We start from the raw sequence: 20,885 nt of genomic DNA on the forward strand, positions 1-20,885 counted from the left end.
CTAATCTCCAGGCCAATCTGTTATTTTTTCCACATCAAATTTATATAAAACATAATTGCTAATTTCTTCTCCATGGAGAATTGGCAACCTACTGCAGCCCAAGATTGTAGAATCAGCTTCCACTTGATATTAGGATTGAAAATACAAAGAATTAAAAACAAACTGAAGGCTTCCTTATTTTGAGAGAGGCCATTTTAATATGGAGTATGTATGTTGCATGATTCTTTGGGAGTTGGCCAATGTATGAATAACCATCATACGAATCTGTGGGTGACAGAGTACCTTCGGTAGAGTAAGACCAGAAAGAAGTGTGCTGTGAGTATGTAAGCACAAAGCAAAACTTAATACCTTTTCTCTCATGAGCATGGTGGTAACTCACAAAAAAGGTTAATTTTTTGACAGCATGAAAATGTCTGCCTGAATCTTAAATGGATTATCCCAACACTGTCCCACTTACTTTCTCTACAGCACATGCCAACACTTCTCCCACTCTCCAACTGACACTTTTCACTTTAGTTCTGTCTTCTATGTCTTCATGATTAATTTCTATTACTCAAAATGGCAAACCAAGTATTTTTTTATAGTTTATACACTCTGGGTCAGCTGTAACCATTATAAGATGGGACAGAATTACTTCAATATATGGTTCTTTCTGAATGAAAAGCATCACAGAACATTTTTAAAAACACCACAGAACAAAGTTTCTCTCTTTTGTTATTAATATTAAAGTACTATTAAATACCTTAACCTGACCACTAAATTAACATTCTTGGCAACTGTTTTTTTTAGATTAAGGCAGCCTTGTGCTGGCAAAGACTCTTGCTCTGAAGCAGTCTGTAGATTTCTTGACCATTATATGACTGGCGAGAAGGGTTTGTTCCTAATGATTGGATTAGAAAGTGTTAATACAATAAACTGCAACTCCTTAAAAATCTAATAACTGGAAACATCTTAAAGATTTGACAATTTCTTTGAAAGATTTGTTACTGATACTTGACATACGGTGTAGACTGAAAATTTTTCATCAATATGTTTGACTGTAACAGTAGTTTGCATTCTCAGCATTCAGGAATTGGATCACTAAATATCCAATTTAAATGAACTGATGAAACTTAAAAATAGCATTTTTTCAGAATGAACACTGCAATCCAACAGCAGGTTATATTTGTTTTATTGTCAGAATCTCTACTCCACAAAGCATTCCATTTACTTAGCTCATGCAGTCCAACAAAACTACGGCACTAAAAACCTTGCCTTTTGCAGGGCTGGTTTAAAGGGTTGGTTCTTAATTAATCTTATTTCTTAAAAAAGAATTAAGATTAATCAGATTTTACCAAACAAGTTAAGCTTCATGAAAGTTTTATAAATTGGACAGGCTGATAATGCTGAATGAATGAATTTCTTTGAGGGATCCATTTCCAAAACTTGTCATACTCTGGTCATTGCAACTTAGGATATCACATCAGATATTTTATTATTAATGTTTTACTGCATTCTGATGACCCAATTCTTGTCTCTATTAATGAGTTCTGCATGATGGGGTGATCATTAAATGACCTAGTTTTTAAAAGTTTTCACAAATCACAGCGTTAGTAAATTTTAACTCTGATAAAGTTGGCCCATATGTTTTGCTTTAAGATTTAAATTTGAACTCATACATTGCATTTCATTTTTGACATTTAACCAGTTAATCTCCAAAACCTGATGCTTGCAGTTAAGCGAAGGTTAGACATTTAACATACAATAAGGGTACTGAATGGTGTTTAAGTTTTAAGTGCCATGCACCACTATCTTAGATTTCCCTACCTTCCTTTGCAAATACATTATGTATTTCTTTTCAATTTATCTATGGTGTGAAACCCTGTCTTTCAGGTAATTACCTTTTAGATTAGTTCCATGTGAATATTTGCACATTTTGAATACAGTAAACACCCTGTATTCGCGGTCTCACTATTTGTGGACTCACATATTCGCGGATTTCTCTGTGGAATGTACCTACGCATTATTCGTGGAAAATTCGCCCTTTCGTGGTATTTTTTACTGAGAAATATTCACTAATTACTGTATTTTCATATCATTTTCATGACTTAATGCACTTTTTGTGATAAAACTATTCAAATACTCAGGTATAAGCATTTTTAGAGGGTATTTTTTGTGTTTAAACTATCAAAATAGAGCAGTTCTAAGTGTTTTTAGAGGAGTTTATGTATTTGCGGATTTTAGCTATTGGTGGGGGTTGCGACGTGCATCCCCCAGCGAATCTGGGGTTTACTGTACAGGTATTCAATAAATAGCCGTAATAATAAAATAATAATAATAATAATAATAATAATAATAATAATAATAATAATAATAACAGATGAAGCAATGACACCAAAATCTTTAACTCTTGCACATTTATTCTTGATTTTCCAGTTACAGCTTACAATTGGAATGAAAAAGGACTTCCTTCACAACCTGGTTTTTTGATAATTGGAGCCAAAAAACACTTTTACAATAGATTTCCCATAATTTATGTAGTTCTACAAAACAGACTAATCACTCATAAAGAGTGAGAAGCTAACAAATTTAGTGCTGCATATCAAGTAGATTCTAAAGAATTTAAAATTTATCACATTCAATTACAGTGTTCTTTTTTCCATTTGCTTAAATGTGACTTTGGAAACACTTAAGAATTATACAGGACAATAATAAACTTTATACCACAAAAATATAGTGCTCTTAATATACAGTATTATAAATATCAAATACTTCATATCTTCCAATACAGAATCTTATATGATTTTTAAATTGTTCATTAATGTACAAAAAATTTAAATAACAAAACTTAAAGAACAAACTTTCCAAGGCATTTAATTTGAAATAAGACTAACATGCTTACGGTTACAGTATTTTACTTACGTTCACAGTATGGATTCTGCAACCCTATCTGTCTTCCTTCACAATATTCAATTCTTATTCTACTGTTAATGAAACTAGTTTTGAAATTGCTGTAGGATTCACCATGAATATAGTAGAACTTCAAAATTAAATATTTACTTAAACTCTTCACTGACTCTCTAAAAGCCTCTAAAGGAGAGGAAGGACGCATAATCACTACACTTACTTTTTCTAAAGAACCTTTTGCAACCAGAGCATCAAATATAGTACTGTTAATTCCATCTAGTTCCAAGACCTCTAAACCTTCAGTCATGTCGACGATCAAGCTAATAACAGCCCCTGAAGTGACATAATCGAAAATTTCCCATTCCGCGGCACCTAAACTGAGATACTTCAACTTTTTCATTTTGTCAAGCTCTAACTGCTCTGACTGATCTACTGGGATAAAGTCTATTACACTTACAGAAAGGGTTTCTAAATTAGGGCACCCATTTAGTACTTGAATTAGTTCCTTCATATGTAACTTTGCCTTCACGTCTAGATGAACCTCACTTAATGAGCTCCCCACACCTTCAAATAATTCTGTCCAACAAACTTCACCTTCAACTACTTGATCTATGTTTGGCAACCTCAGGGCAACATGTCTGCAATGACATAGTCTTAACATGTCCTGAAACTGTGATTTATGATTAGGGGTAAGGGCTTTCACAAAATAAATAAAATGAATGTTTTTTATTTCGGGGAAAAGATTTTCAAATTCAATGTCTCTCTCATCAATCCTAAATACATCTGTTTGGACTTCAAATTCAACAGTGCTCCACACATTTTCCTCTTTCCCCTTAAGATATGGAGGGATATCAAGGCACTCTTGAAGTAAAGTGAGCAACTTGGAAGGATAATAAATACTTTTGGCAAATTCAAGCTCAACATGCGAGTAAAAGTACTTCAAACAAAAGATGAATTCATCATACTTTATGCTGGGGAAGCTCAATCTTAATTTCCTTAAATGCTGAAAGCTCAAGGCAATGTTGTCAGGTTCACCAATCTTCCCTAACACAAACATCCTGTCATGATTTCCAAAGAACGTATTAAACATGGTTTCCACAGATACCCTATTTGGGTCTGACATTCTACTTTCAAAGTGAATTTCCTTTACATCTAGGCAAAACCTTTTTATGCACTGCATTATTATTTCGTTGTTGTCCACGTACGTATGAAGGTAGCTTATGGGGGAGTATTTCATAATTACCACAAGCGGAGCAGGATGTGTAAATGTTAAACCAGTTGTGTTGAAGTTAGTAAGATAAAAAGGAATAAACAGCTTCAAAAATCTGGCATACCTTTTACAAGGTTCCACAGCGTACATCTGTAAAAGATAAGAATATGCTGTTGGACAAAGCTCACTCAAATCTAATAACAAAACTTACAATGAAAATGTACTTTACTAAAATATTTCTTGCACAGTAACTTTCTTTCCTCTGTCTTCAATGCTAACGTCTTCAAAATCATTATCTGTCCAATTGATTTCAATATTCAATGTTTAGGTTTCATTATCCATACACTGCACACACCAATCACCTTAAGTTAACAGCAAATCACTGACATTACTGCACTAAATTAGTTCTCTGGAGACCAAACAAGAGTTTGGAAATGCACTTGTTACTCTTCAGGAATAACAAATCAATCCAAATACACTAGTAAATAATTGTTAATTTAAGACAAAATGCTACAATGCACCCTTTAATGAGGTAGACTTCTCTGGAGACGCCGACTCCACTTACCAGTACACAATTTCATCTTTACTGACACATAACCCAATTCGTAATTCCTTGATAAGAAAATTTCAATACACTAAATACCTAACTTTCCTCTATAATCATTTACAGTATGTACACAGTACTGTATATACAGTACTACTGTACAGTAATGTACAGATCTTTAGTCATAAGAAACAGTCTGCTGAAATAACCATATAAATGCAACTAATACTGTACAGTAATAAAGATGACAGAATACAGTATTGGCACTAAAAGGCCCAAGAAAGTTGCAGACAATTGTGAAATGCATGCAGTGGGATAGACCTACCTTTTCTCTGCTAAGCTACCACAGAATCCTAGCTCAATCTTGCCAACCCCATGCAAACATACAACCACAGAATTCTAGCCAAATCTTGTCAACCCCATGCAAACACACATTGTCAATAAGACAATAAGAATCCTCATAAGTAATATTAAAGCACTGTACTATAAGACAAATCTAACAACAATTAACTTGAAATACATCCATAATAATGACACTTGAACAAGCAAAACGTTTCACGTGAGGTCATCATGATAGGCTACACAAACTGCTTATTTAGGCCACATATTGTTTCTTAAGTTTTTTGTGCAACAGTGAAACTGAGTTTTCCTGTCAAGTTTTGAGACATTTCAAGACAGTTTTCTTCTATGCATGAATCTTGGGACATGCATGGAGTAATAATATATGGGACAGGTTTCATAACATTTTCTTCACATCGTGATACAGTGCTATAGTACTGCTCTCCTTTTCTTCCATACCAATATCTTTCCATCAGTATAGAACATTCTAACTAGACTTCACTGCTCAAGGTGCACATATGCATGTTAAATCGTGTTAACAGAATATTCTGTTTAACTTTGTGATAATGTTATTTATTTTGTGATTTTTTTAAATGTAACTGAAGGAAGATGTTCTACTTCTAACCTTACAGTAATTTACATGGAATATATGATAAGTTTCATACAAGACTAAATAATATCTGTGTGTGTGTGTTGTTTAATAAACAGTCCCTACTCATGGTCGAGTCTTGGAATGTTTGTACGTATACACAAACAACATTCATCCTTACATTTAGGTAAAACCACAAAGACTATACCCCGGTGGTACATCTAAAAACTGGATAAGGAAAAGTTATATCTTTATCAATGCTTTCCTTAAATGTAATAATGTTGGTTGAAGTGAACACCCACAAAATTTACTGTAGGTAAGAAGAAAACTTAAGTGCCTTGGTAATTATTATGGAAATGCTATTCCCAGTCTGTAACCACTAAAAAACAGTTGCAGTTGGCCATTTTACTCTAGGGGTTAGGTTTCCAGCACCCTAATAGTCAAATTTTCAATAATGATTTTAGTAAGATAAGAATATAAGACTTAGGTCAAAAGCCAAGCACTGGGACCTATGAGGTCATTCAGTGCTGAAAGGAAAACTGGGAGTAAAGGAGGTTTGAAAAGTGTAATAGGAGGAAAACCTAGCAGTTGCACTATGAAACAATTGTTAGGACAAGGTGGAAAGTAAGATGGGAGAAAGAGAATATGAACGGAGGTACAGTAAAAGGAATGAAAGAGGATGTAGCTAGGGGCCAAAGGGACGCTGCAAACAACCTCAAGTATTGCCTACAGTGCACCACATGAGGGACACTGATGGCACTACCCCCCCAACCCCATGGGGAATGATTGTAGTGAGTAATCTAATATATTGCAATACTGTATATCAAACTTGGCTGCATGTCATTTTGACAATCTAATGGAATGTTTGATAGTTATAAATATTCCTTGATTAGTAACCATTCCAGAAACAATGCTCCAAAGTAAAATTCACATTTCACGGAAGTGGGATTTTCATTATTTACAGAGTAGAAAGTTAAATCATTTAATTCACTGCATTGCAAAGTAATTTGAAATTTGATATTTACTGTTCTTTTCTTTGGACATCATTTCATTTTAAGTTTAATGGCCCTTGGTTGACTGATTTTATTCCAAGATTCATTTTTAAACTCATTACCCTCATTTTCTAATTCACTTAAAAATGATATCATAACCATTTTCCTGAGATTTTGTCTCCTGTCTTCAGTTCTACACTATATCATATATCTAACTGCATTTGTCAGGTCATTTTTGTTATTTTTCCAGTTTTTTAAACTAAACCTATTTGAAACATATGTTGCAGATACAAATATAAATGTGCTGGTTTTTCAATAGTTAAGATATCCTCAGTGGTGATTACAGTATCTTGGAGTTACAGTATACCTTTTTTTCATATTCTTTCTGACGTGTGGTTTCATTTAATTTGAGAACAGGGATTTTTTTACATCTTCTTGTCGGTGTCCTGTTCTCCCTCAACATCTGATGCAAAATTTTTTTCACACTGGTAAAATTTTGTTGGGCTTTGTTTTTGGTCTTACAGACACACTGTAATGCTATCACTATAGTTTTCAGTATTTTGCCTTTTTGGAAGGAGTTCCATCTCCTATACCCTGGTTTTTTGACCTAACAGTTAGCATCCACAGTGAATGTAATGCCTTAAAGTGTAAACTTTGATTTTACTGTCTCAGTTAGCAAAATTGTACAGTATTGTGATTCTCGAAGGAAATTTATCGATATTTACCACAATACTATATAGAATTTGAAAATATACATGGATGAATTTACTTTTCTCCTAGTACATTAGTCAATCAAAAGCACAATACAGGGAGAAAAATTATTAATAGTATTTCTACCTTTCAAGTTGCATATTCTGACTTCATAAGGTTCCCTTGATTTTCTATGGCAGCTAGTGCTTCTAAGATGTCTATGACACAAAGAAATTTCTTGATGCAGCTTATCTGATATAAATGAAAATTCTGCCTAGTCATTAGTACAACCTGGGTTTTCAAGATAATCTCTTGTGAATGACTTTTCCCTATACTTAAATTATGTGGTGCATATAAAGCATGAAAACTAAACCTGGTCACCCACAACTAATATGCCTGTAATAAGAGCAGGTCCAGCCAGTGAAGAGATTCTGAGATTCAAAAATTGCACTTTCTGTAGCAGTCAAAGTGCAAAGGCCTTTCTTTTATAGCCCAGCACTGTTTGTGGAAGATTTTGTCCTATGATCCCTTACTGATTCTAAATACAATACAGTATTATCCTTTACACTATGGATCTGATATATCTTAATGATTCAAGTAGTTATTACCTTTCACTGTATATAGTCAGAGAAATCATCTTTTGTTAATGATATATTTATACATCATTTTTTGTGTATTCTGAAAGATGATTCTCTAGATTTTAAAGGTTACCTTGATTATTCACGTGAATATCAGTGTCACACCTGAATACATCTTAGTAGTTGGGAATTCATGAAAAGTGAAAAACTAATGTCGTGAGATGTAACACAGCTGAAACCTCTCATTTCCATTCCTCTTACTGCTAAACCAGACGAGCTTTAGTATCAACATTATTTCTACATTCATATTATCTAAAGTGATAACATTGCTACATGCTTATAATCTGGATTATCTGGATTATTAATACTTACTATGACCATAGGATCTAGAATATTTACATTTTCTTTTTTTAAGAAGCGAGACCTCCTCTTTATGCATTCTCCTTACCTCATCTTACTTCTTCCTAATGAACACCATATTCTTTGGAAGCTTGGATTTCAAGTCAATGGCCCCTGTGGGGTTGTTTCTTATGAACAGGGTTCATCTTCTGAATAATAATAATAATAATAATAATAATAATAATAATAATAATAATAATAATAATAATAATAATAATAATAATAATAATAATAATAATAATAAAATAAATAATAATAATAATGTGAGTAATAAAGATCCACAATTATATAGTATATATATATATTACTATGTAAAAAGAATCAAAGACTTTCGAACACCTGAATGGTGTTCCTCATCAGTGTTAACGTTAACACTGATGAGGAACAACGTTCAGGTGTTCGAAAGTCTTTGGTTCTTTTTACATACAGTGGTAATGTATTTACTATATAATTGTGGATTTTTATTACTCAGATTTTCACAAAATTGTGAATTTATTAGCAATAATAATAATAATGCATTACAGTATTAACATTGCTGCTGCATTCATATGGTTTAGATTATTAACACTTGAAACACTCATGTGCTCTAGAATAATACAGTTACATTCTATTCATATCTAGAATATCACCACTAATGCTATAATCATATGATCTGGATTACTACTATTATTCATAGTTACATCATCCAGAGTCCATATTACCAATACAGTACTGTATCGCTACATATGTATGAGATGGAGTATTAATGCCATCACTATATTTTAATGGGGAGGATACATATAACCACTGTCATTTCTGTTGTTAGTTCTTCATTTTGCAAAATAATTTCCATCAAAATATCATAATTTGTACATAATGAACTCATATTCCAAAGAGACCCTACTAGTGGAGGAACAAAATACATGCCTCAAGCACACTTGCCCTAGAGTAGCACCTGTATATACAGTACACTTCATACTCAATGCCTTAAGGAGACCTGGTCCAAAACTGGGACCAAGATCAGCATAATTCTTTCAACTTCGGGCTTCTAAAAACTGTACTGACACCTTAATATATATGTGTATGAAAAAAGTGGTAAATGATGAGAAATTCCCAGGTAATTCAACTGGTTGGTAGTTGGTTGAAATTATTCTAAGTAAAATAATGAAGGTAAACATTTGAACTAAGGTATGGTAAAATTATGACACTAAAGAGGGGATTCCTTTGCCTTTCCCAAACATACATTCACTGAGGAAACATCACCAAATTTCCAGTCCTTTAAAAAAGAACAAATCATCACATCTCTCAAGGATGTGATGATTAAAACATTTATTCACAAAAAATTCTTAACGATAATCACATATGTTACAATAAATTTTGTGTTGAAAAAAATTACTTACCTCTAAGGTACTATCTTGACCTAAAACTCCTACATCTTGACAATAAAGGAGTTGAATCGTTAGGCGATAGAAAGGCTCACATTTTGTAGTTGGTACACAATCAAGAACATCCAGAATAGCATCACTCATATCTTTAAAATAACCACAATCATAGAGAGTTCTCTGAAGCTCATCATTATACCAACTCCTCAGCCTTTTTAGCAGCTCCTGCAAGAATAATTCACATCAGTCAAGACAGAATGTAAAGTATTTAAACTACAGTACATAATACATGTTTAGCTTCTATTTGAAAAAAAATTCCATTTCATATGAGAAAAGAACTTTCTTCACTCACTTCACATTCTCACCAAGTTCACCACCATCACTTTAAACATTATGTGCCATAAGTTGTCTATGCTATTAATATCTCTTTAATGCATAAACCTACTCTGGAACCTCCCTACCCTGAAAAGTTGAGGCTAATATGGTACTATACTGTACTGTACTCTTAAATTTGGGTAAACATTTACTATCACAGATGACTTGTGGATCACAATACCCAACAAAAATTTAAAGGAAAAACAGACAAATTATGCACAATGTTTTGGAACAGTCAGGTTGAGAACTTTGTAAATGCAAAAGCCAATGATATGAGCAATCCAATGTCTAGTCTCACATCTCCCCTCAAATAAAATTTATCTGTTCTCTTAAAAAAATGGACAGGCTAAATATACTGTATATCAAGCACACCCCCCGACCAGGCAAATTTTAGGATTGGCAAATTTAAGCAAAAACAACATCAATGGAAAGAGGAAGACATGCAAATGCACATGGTGTAAGAAAAAAAATTCTAAAAATTTTCACTACCTTCCATGGGAAGTTGAAAGTCACTATTTACAACCCTGTGGGGGGGGCCTCTTTTACAACTCATAAAAATATGTTAGTTTTACCAAGTTATGCATGTTTTTATAACAATTTATTTTTATTATTTTGTAAAATTATAATTACAGCTCACACAATACCATAACAGATAAGAACTAAAATCAGTAACAAATTCTGAGTATATTTGTTGTAAAATATTTATGAGATTTACTGAGATGGAGAGATGCAGTACCTTTCTGTGAGGTATAAATGTTTTGTCTAATATTTCTTTCCACTTTTCTTTGCAAAATTACAGTTACAGCCAACATACTATCATAAAATATAAGAACTAAAACCAACAGCAATCCCTGGGTATATTTATGAGCAAACAAATAAAAAGACGTCTTGGAGCAGCAGAGAGGCAGTACAATCCCCTCTGAAATCTCAAGGCATACTGATCGATGTCTCTCTGAACCTGAGCTAAATAGTTGCTATAAGTCATTCATGGCCCACTGAAGTGCTATGAACATTTTTCCCACTAAATTCATCCACACCAAATGGCGCATAATATTAATACTCATATGAGTCATCCCGTCCATCACCCAAAACCTGTTATAGATGCCCATATGAGGATTCTCGTCCATTAAGGTTTAACATAAATACCCAAATTTCTGACAAACATGGGCTCAACTGACTTTATCAAAATTAAAACTGGATGTGAAGAGCTACTGTCTTAGAGGTAATAAACTAAGTTAAATGTGTTCAGAAGACCACAATTCAATGAAAAGCAAATCTTTTGATATTGCACCATGTAAAGAGAAAAGCCTGGATGTATGAAGGTGACACACTATATCAAGGACTAATCATCAGTAAAAAAAAAAAAGTGGTCAATAATAAACAGTAAACCATATAAAGAAAACAGAACCCTGAGGAGGGCCACACTACAGATGAGGAGAGGATCAGATTAAACACAAAAAATAGCAAATGTAAAACAGGACAAAAAGCATTTAGTTTACATAGAGGAGTAAAACCACGAGTATGCAGGGTAGCTAAGAGAGACAATACAGTTAAAACTCCAGACTTGAGATCACATGAATCAAAATAAGCTTCTCCAAACACCAAGATGACAGCCAGTCATCAGCAATATAGGGATACGGGAAAAGGGTACCACAATAGATCACTCATCATGAGGGCCATACAGTATCTGAGAGATCATGGCTGGTAAAATATAATTTACTTTAAAAATAGATGTTAAAGCATACGAAAAGCAGTTGAAAGTACAGCACTATTCTGTAATACAGTACCCTATTTCTTTTCAATCAACTAAACCAGTGTCTCCATTTCAAGAGCTATTCTCTAGCTACAGTGCATATACGTACAGTATAGTGTCTGGATCTTAATACTCTCCTCCTACCACGCTGAAAGTACTGAAGGTCATTTTACGTAATTACCACCACCCAACTAATTAAATTAGGAGTTCGTAATTTCCAAAATGGAAATTCAGGTAACATTTATACTGTAATTAGGATATATGTTGCCAATCCAAACTTCTTTATTTTCAAATCCTTTAACCATTTACCCGTCAGCATTGGAGTATTTGTTATATCAAGAGAAAACAGTAAGCCAGTTGCCGTATCATAAAAACCATTGTACTGTATCATAAAAATTAAAGAAAAGCATAAGGCACTATACATTGTGAACACATTTTCTTCACTCAACATGAAGAAATTGACTGCGGAAAGTCGAGGACATGCAAAGTGGGAAGAGGGTTGAATTGGTGGATAGTCCTGTAGGAAAAGAATGATGGGCTACCAGAATGTTGCTGGAGGTTTTGAGCTATTTGCTTATTATTTCATAAGGTTCTCCACTGCAGTATCTAATTAGCATCTACAAAATCTATAGATTGCTAGTACATTTACATTTAAGTAAACCCCTTGTAAACTGAACAAAAATACAGCAGTGGATTGCATTTTTACATTCAGTACAGTATTTACATAGGAGTCTAAAGTACTTAAAAGCTTTAAAAACACTTACCAACACTATCCTCCTGTCACCTTCTTCCACCAGTGAGTCAATTTCTTCCAACATATAATAGTTATGTTTTACGACTATTCCATCATCATACAAGTACTCATCTACTGGCATGCAAAAATCTAATATTGATACAGTAACTTCAACTATCCTTTTTGCCAGTCCATAAAATACGTGTGAATAACAATCTTTGGGCTCATTCACATGTCCGTATCTTATAGGGCGTTCTATCTTATGCATACGAGGAATCTTGAGTGCCATAGCATCTTTTATTGCCTCCCAACTTTCTTTTAAACCAAACCAAGGAAAAACTTGAGCCTGAACACCATATATTTCCTCATATCCACTTGCCATACTGGTCAATTTCCTACTCTGATACTGCATTACTATTCCCTCAGCCAGCACTGGAACAAGGCTACCAGATGGCACAACTGATTCAGATGTGCTGGTTTCTGATGGCAAAATCTTGCCTGGGGAAGGATATACTGATGGTACAAAACTTTCTGGTGTGGAAGCTGGGTATGGGGTACTACTCTCTGAAAAATGGCTTGAAGAGGATGATGCGCACACAACTGCATAGCTTGTTGATGCTGTGGTACCATCAGCAGTAATTCCAGATTTTGAAACTTCTTGCAGAGTTTGACTTTCATAAGAAGTACTGCCCTCTGAAGGGCAGCTTTGAGATTTTACCCCCTTTTGTGAAATTCTACTTCTTTCAGCAATTTTCTCTTTCTGTTTCTCAGTCTGTGATGTTACCTGACCAAGTTTTGCAGTAGATTTGGAAGGCTTTGAATCATAACTTGAAGTGGCTGACCCAATTTTTGAAGAGGCTCTAACATCAGTAGTTTTAATTTTTCCAGCCTTTCTTGTTCCAGGAAAAACTCCTTTAGCACAAGACTCTCTTGTCACAGACCCTTTTTGTGTTAAGGCTGGTAACTTATTGCCCTTTGTAGACCTTTCTGATACAGTCTTCTCAGTGGCAACTGCAGCTGATGCAGTACTTTGCGAGGACACTGGGGAACCTTTCTGTGAAGATAAACAAGAAGCATGTCTGTGAAGGGATGGCCTAGTTGGAAGAGATGCTCTCCGAGATGCCCTAGTTGGGACAGTACCTCTTTGAGAGGATACATCAGTTGGCACAACACCTCTGTGTGAAGCAGCCATAGTCGGTGCAGCACTTCTCTGTGAGGAAGCCCCAGCTGGAGCAGTACCCCTCTGCATAGCAATTCCAGAACCTTTAGAGAGGAGCGCACCTGAAGCAGTACCTCGGTTTGAAGAGATAGTAGCAGGTCTATGGGAAGTTGGTGCACTTGTAACAGGAACTTTATACGGTGGCATACTTCTCCGTGATGGAACCACTGAAGCACCAGGTCTTTTGATTTTGGTGGAAAGTGATTCAGCAACATCTGCCAAATACCCTTCAGCTGGCTGAACAACTCTCTGGGGTTTTTTCATTATTTTGCCTCTGGATGACACTTCTAAGGGAATAACTTTTGGGTATACTCTTGAAGACTGTAACTCACTTCTTGTAGAGGGTCTTTCTGAACATTGCTTCGCTGAAGATTTAGTTACTTGTGCATCCACAGAAGCTGCTTTTGGGGACTGACTACTTATCGGACAAACATCTGAAGTAGAATGGCTGGTATATGTTCCACAATCTATGGGATCAGGGCTGTGGGCTGCTTCAGACTCTGTTAATGATGGTCTAGAACATGAGGGTATCTCATCAACATTTAAAGGGATCATAGGCGAATCTATATCTAAAGGAGGACTGAGAACTGGTCCAACAGTTTCTGAAAAGGGAGAGACAGTTTGTTCAACACTATCTCCACATGTGACAGAAGCACCGCTGACATCTAGTGTAGAGCTATGAGACAGAGAACCCTCAGTCTGTGTGGAACCTTCACCATCACTTTTCTTTCTTCTCTCTCTAGATGACTTTTTTACTGGAGATTTTACCTTTGGTGACATGCTGATTCTGCAAGTAAAAAAACATATTGGACTGCTAACAACACGTAATGCTTAAATTCATTCCATTAAACCTAAGCAGGGTACTGTAATTTAATTCCTGTTATACGAGAGCCTCTTGATGTTCATGACATTTCTTTAAGTTCTGATTCTGACTAAGGTAAGGTTTATTAAAAATTTCCAAAGTGACATCTTAGGTAAGGCTAGGTTGGCCAAATTTTTATTTATGCTAATTTACACTGCCATATGTTAAATAAGCTAGAGGAGTCCAGAAGGGGCTTTGCCACCCTTGGCCTAGTACACAAGGGCATTGCACCATTAGGTTACAATCCTATTATCTATTCGGTATTTTTACATTACAATTAGTTCTCAATATTGGAGTTTTCTGCTTTGTTCTTATGTCTCCTTAATTTACTTTACTGTATATGAAAATCAACCTAAAATCTATCAGATTTCCTGAACAATATTGAAAAGGGTGTATATAATGCAGTACAAGTGAGGCAATCTGAGAATTAGTTTACCAAAATAATTTGAGAAATTACTTTATTTTATTTGTTAATACCTTACATTCATTCAGTGAGGGTTTAGTTGTTTAAAAATACTGGAACCCCTTAAATCCTAACATTGTGGGGGCCACAGGGGGAAAGCAATGTTTTTGGGTGGGAGGAAAATACAAAAGAGTGAAATACAAGGCCATATTCTGATATCCCATGACTCGCATGCAAGTTTCAATTCTGATTAACGCAAGTTAAAGTAACACCATGCACTTGGTAAGTAAGGACCTGTTAACCCTAGTTATGTTTGAGGATGGAAAGGGTAAGGGAAGCTTTCTTGGCCAGATAAGGACCTGGTGTCACAGGTTGGTTAGGTTAGGTTACAACCTCATTTTTACAGTGTTCCCTGACCCAAACACTCCACTTTCCAACTATGGTCCCCCAGAACAGTAGATATAAGGGGTTCCTATTTCTCTGAAGCTAATTTGCTACCAAAATGTCACACATTCAAAAGCACACATAAAACAGGAAAATCATATTTTCAACAACAGAAGGCAATTATAATTCATAGTAAGAATTCGCCATTTATTTCAATTCACAATGCCCTCGGTAGGCGCTCTCCCCACCCAAAATCCTTGTTCCCACCGTGGTCCCCCATGATTGTAGGATATTAGGCTAAGAGGGGGAGGCTCAGTATCTCTGACTACTAATTTGCTACCAAAAATAAAATCAGAAATGTTCAAAATAACTAAAACATAAGAGACTAATTTTCAACTTCATAATATGGTTTAAAGTAGAAATTTACCAAATAGAATTTATTATACCTGGGTCATGCATTACCCACTAAGCTTTCATCTGCAGTTTGAGCAGGCTATTTCACACAAGCTGTTGGAGCTAATTATTAAACATGGCACTTATCTGTTATCCCCTAATCAAAATCCCCTTATTCCAGTGCGCTTTTTCTGTTTTGTTAGAGAACAACTAAGGGAAGACAAAATCCAAGTTCTTCCAAACTTATGAAATATCACAAACTCCTAGAAGTGCTAAAGACGGGGGGAGGGGGATGAGGGGAGAGTACAATTATGTTTTACTAAAATCTGCCAAACACTCAATACCCAGCTAACTTAACCTGCCTCAATCTAACGTAACCTTGGGCATTAAACCTGATTGCCCCGTGTAGGGTTTCTCTCTTCCGTCCCAAAACCCGTTCGATGGGTTAAAGATTCCTGATAATCTCGTTAATAACCACCGGTCTGCTGTTAATCCAAGTAGTTGGAATATTAGAGAAGAACGTGAGGTGAATTACCAGATGACCCATTTCATATAAACAAAAGTCATGTAGTAATTTTAAAAAGTAACAGTCCTGGCCACATTCGCAAGTCTAGTTGGCTATTAACTTACCAAAACCTAAACCCTAAGAGGCACATGAATTTGAGTTTTTCTAAGTAAAACAAAATAATTATCTAGATTAGCCCTATTATCTAATCAAGCGGCCGATGTTTTACATAAACCTTATTTTTAGCTAATAAATATAAATTCCCAAAGGCCTCACCTAAATAAAGAAAATGCATGGTAAGAATAGCCTTAACTTACCTTAAATCGATCACAGTCTTCCAAGATTATTCACAGATTTGACTGTAACCATATTTTTAAAAGAACTGTTTAAAATTCCAAAATTCTATTCTCAAATTATCCAATTTTCACAAATTTCGCTTTCAACACGAACTGCAAACCCTCGGAATACTTTGCTGTAAATGACTGAGAGTATCCACGGATCACCAAAGAAGTGTTGCCGACGCGTTCTTTTATTAAACATCTGAACTTCAGAAGCGATTTGGTTTTGAGTAAATTGTATTTTTCAAGAATAATTTTTGTTTTTTAAGGATGAACTGCTTGGCAAAACTTTTGACCATGCTCTTCCTTACTATAAGTGAGATTTATTTTGTTTTACTCAAAACCTGCAGTAAATTATATCCTGAATGTTTCCTAATTAATGTTTCAAGTTAACCTAGTTTGCACCTTAGTGAGTAAACACGAGAAATTTTTCATTTTTTACGCGAAACTGTTTCCCCTAATAACTGGGAGGGCATCAGAGAAAAAATCATGATAATGGCTGCTGCAATATTCCTAATTTAACAATTGAATCACAGATGAACCTCTTGTTTAGAAAAGTTTCACCAAAATTGGCGCTTCTAACAGCTACACAGATGGATTTTCAGCTGCATGGGATCGATGATATGAGGATAGAGACCTCTCCATAATCAATGAACTAGTCTCATGACCAAATCATATATCGTATGTATATGATAAACAAAGTAATAGGTCAAGAACATTACCTTGAAAAATGCCGGTTACATTATTGTAGTCATTGTGGGGTACCTCAATAACTAATCTTTGCAATCTGTTACTTAAAAATTCGGTAACAGTACTAAGAACTTTCATTGTCATCTTTCATTTTACATAAAAGCATTTTTTAGCTTCAAGAGAGACATAAACATATATAGGCCATCTAGCTCTATATTTTTCTATTCAGTATACTTTTTCGTTTAGAGAGATTGCTAGATAAAACACCGATCAGATGAAAATTTTAATTGGTACTGTACAAGAAATAGAATTTCAGGAAGAAAAGTTTTCCTTGGAGAAAAACATTGCCAGCGATAAAAATTAATAGGCCAAGAACTCTTCAAATACAAGTTCCAAATTAAGTCTCACGAAATACGGTCACCAATGTTATTTATAAACACTACAGTTACGCACATCAAATCGGCTACCTATTGAAACAATGGTGTTTAAGCTTTATCAGATGAAAAATGACACATCACTGAAATATAACCACCGGAAGCGTATACACGTAAATTCTCAAAAGTTCATTAATGGAACCAATTTATAACTAAGATATCCGGAAAATACAGTGTCTTTAAATATCCGGCTCTCAGATTGTCACAAAAACTGAGAAATATATGAAAAAAAACTAGAGAAATAAACTTACGAATTGCCTAGTCATAGTTATGACACGGAAGATTAAGTTATTCCAGAAAACTGTTCCTTGAGTTTGTTGAAAGATTAGCTTTATATGACATCTATACAGACGAAGACATTCCTCTACAATGAAGTGACTATAACCAATTCTAACTAGAAAATGAAGTACAGCTGTTTCCTCCTTTCTATAATTAACACATTAGAAGGTGTAGGATATTGCATTATGACTAACTGTTCCAATAGTACCTCGTACAAACCTAAACACAAACGTTTTCCACGTAATCAGTCTCGTTTTCACCAACATTTATTTCTTGGTTTTCCGTATATACACCAAGAAATACAATTAAAGCAGGCACATACTTGCTAATGAGAAATGTATACCAACTGATGACCGCAAAGCATATGGCGGCACTGCACGGAATCACCACATGTAATTGCGCTGCATGCATAATGTTAATACAAAGTATGTGCTGGTTTACATATAGACAATAAATAAGTAGTACTTGAAATACGTATAAGCGCTTATTTTATCATTCTCAGGTTACATTTTTAAAGAACAATAACGAAAACAAGCAGATAAAACTCGAGAGTTTTGTATGATAATTTCGAATGAACCTTAGAACTGGCAAAATTGCGAGCTAATCTGTTGCAACGATGGTATTTGTTTATTTATACAGTTTTGATAGGTTGACTCTACTGTCGTTGTATGTTAAGGAACATTATGGCCGCTTTTCACCATAAATCTCCCAAAAGCTAATTAGGTAACCATCATGAGTATGTAACAACAACTTAACTAAAAAAATCTCAGGTAACCAGTCTCCTTTTCACTGCCATTATTTCTCGACTTTCGTATGCATACCGTGAAGCACAATAAAAACAATCAGAAACGTGCAAACTTTTTCCATGTAAACATTCTGTTTTTCACTAACATTATTTCTTAGGTTTCCTTGTATTTACCATGACATATAAGCAAAACAACCAGAAACTTGATAAGGAGAAATGTCTCAAATGTTGACTGCGAAGCATATGGTTGCGTTGCACGGAACCTAACATTGTGCAGAAGCAGCGACATGCATAATTTTAGTGCAGAGAATACGCTGGATTACAAATAGACGACAAGTAACCAGTTCTTGAAATATGAATAAACTTTTTTGTTTATAATTAAACCAAGGAAGTTTGTATGATGACTTCAGATGCAGTTTATGAATGGCATCATTGCGAACGTATCTGCTGCAACAAGCAGTTTAGTTGACTATTTTGATAGTTCGCATGTGGTGTCTTTTTATGTTACTGAACCTTTTCTGAACCTTTAACACATTTTCACCATACATCTCCCAAAAGCTGAAGTCGGTAACTATTACGAGTATTTTGAAAAATTAGTGGAACAGCACTAATGCTGTAATAGGCTAGGCTATTGAGGTAGAAATAACCTAGGCAAGCATTTAGTTCCATAGGATATAGGCCTAACCCCTAAGAAATAGGAGTCTTCATTTTTGTAATATGTAACAAAATACAGGTGACATTTGCAAGATACAGTGTTTTTTTTTTTTTTTTTTACATCCGGGCACATAATATAGAAGACTTCTGGGGAGTATATAGGTACACTAAATTAAAAAAGGGTTTGTGCAGGTCTCGTGGAAGCGTAGGCCTATTTTCACTATCGTTGTCAATCCTAACAGCCATTCTTGTTTGGTGAACGTCTCCGAGGAAGCCAGGGTTTGGGTTGGAAAACCAAAATCTAGCGATTAGCATTAACCTTACTGGTAAAATAGCTTAAACAACCTCGGTAAAAGAAATGGGAAAATTAAAACCTACCTTACGCCACATTTGTGTCATTATTGAAGGAGAGAAAAAGCTGGTTGATTGCAGGCCAGGTTATATCATAGAACTGAACGAAAATCTGGTAAAATTCTAAACTATTGCACTGTGGACTTGAAAATATTTTCCAATGTTTTAATGTGTGCTTTGGATCTTTCAGACATTTGTTTTGTTAGCAAATGACCTAACCAGCCACATAACCACACCTAACCTAGGGTACCAGGTCCTTACGTAGAAGCATATTAGTTTGAAAACATTTCATGAACTTAAATCGAATGAGACTTATCAGTTGGAATAAGGTAATTGTATTTCACTCGTCTTGTGTTTTCTCCCACCCTAAAACTTTGCTTTCCCACTGTGGTCCCCCAGATTGCATGATATAAGGGTGGGGTCTACTATCTCTAAAAGTACACATTTACTAACGAAACGAATGTCAGTAACTTTCAGATTGCACATTAAAACATGGTAAAATTACATTTTCAAGTCCAAAATCAATACAGAGACCACCCTACTTAAGTACAAACGAGTTAGGCTACATTCCGGACGCCTGTTTGTATGTTGAATTGTTTGCAAGTTGGTTACTGTACTCTTCATGGTTATTTAAGTACAGTATGATATAAATTCAACACAGTACTGCACATTTTTTCATCCTAAAACACAATACACTCGACATTCAATATTGTATGTACAGAATAGGCTCGCAAAACAAAATTTGAACTTACGGATGGCAAAGGGGAGCGCTCTGAACAAAATTTCAATTTGCGATCCTGTTTGTTTGTATCTGAATGTTTGTAAGTCGAATATTCCTAAGTAGGGTGGTGTCTGTAATGGTTTAAAGTAAAATATTACCCAAATCTTTAAAACGGACAGCAGAGCCCCACTGCGGCTAAGTTGACACAATGCCCTAGGATAGGCTAGGTTAAGGCAAGGTTAGGTTAGTGTGTATTGAGTTGTTTGGCAATTTTTATGAGAAACATATGTATACCCTCCGGTCTGCAGCCGTTCCAAAATTAGTTTCACGTTAAAGGGATACTTTCAAACCTATCTTAACCTGTCACAACGTAACCTCACCTTACCTAGGACAGCCTAGTGTTCTGTTATAAGGTCATAAGAATGTGATTCTTCTTATCACTTGTGCTTACTTTTTTA

General features: G+C 35.0%; 2 protein-coding genes across 3 annotated transcripts in view; one reads left to right on the forward strand and one right to left on the reverse strand.

The window, feature by feature from the left end:
- Positions 1-2,381: 2,381 nt before the first annotated feature.
- LOC136847774 (uncharacterized) lies at positions 2,382-19,944 on the reverse strand. Of its 2 annotated transcripts, none has more exons than XM_067119681.1 (4): positions 19,734-19,944; positions 12,481-14,455; positions 9,607-9,813; positions 2,382-4,246 (listed from the first exon to the last, which is right to left on the reverse strand). In XM_067119681.1, exons 2-4 carry the CDS (start codon positions 14,446-14,448, stop codon positions 2,894-2,896), a joined length of 3,528 nt encoding a protein of 1,175 aa, XP_066975782.1. In that variant the 5' UTR covers positions 14,449-14,455; positions 19,734-19,944; the 3' UTR covers positions 2,382-2,893. The 2 variants fall into 2 exon arrangements, with proteins under 2 accessions (XP_066975782.1, XP_066975780.1); XM_067119679.1 differs by lacking the exon at positions 19,734-19,944 and adding an exon at positions 16,533-16,727.
- LOC136847775 (putative carbonic anhydrase-like protein 2) overlaps positions 19,165-20,885 on the forward strand; it is a 482,132-nt gene continuing 480,411 nt past the window's right edge. The window contains exon 1 of the mRNA XM_067119683.1: positions 19,165-19,268. The gene's annotated coding sequence lies outside the window, so the exon portion shown is untranslated. The remainder of the gene's footprint in view (positions 19,269-20,885) is intronic.

Source organism: Macrobrachium rosenbergii, chromosome 17 (assembly GCF_040412425.1).
Source record: "Macrobrachium rosenbergii isolate ZJJX-2024 chromosome 17, ASM4041242v1, whole genome shotgun sequence".
Classification (NCBI taxonomy): domain Eukaryota; kingdom Metazoa; phylum Arthropoda; class Malacostraca; order Decapoda; family Palaemonidae; genus Macrobrachium; species Macrobrachium rosenbergii.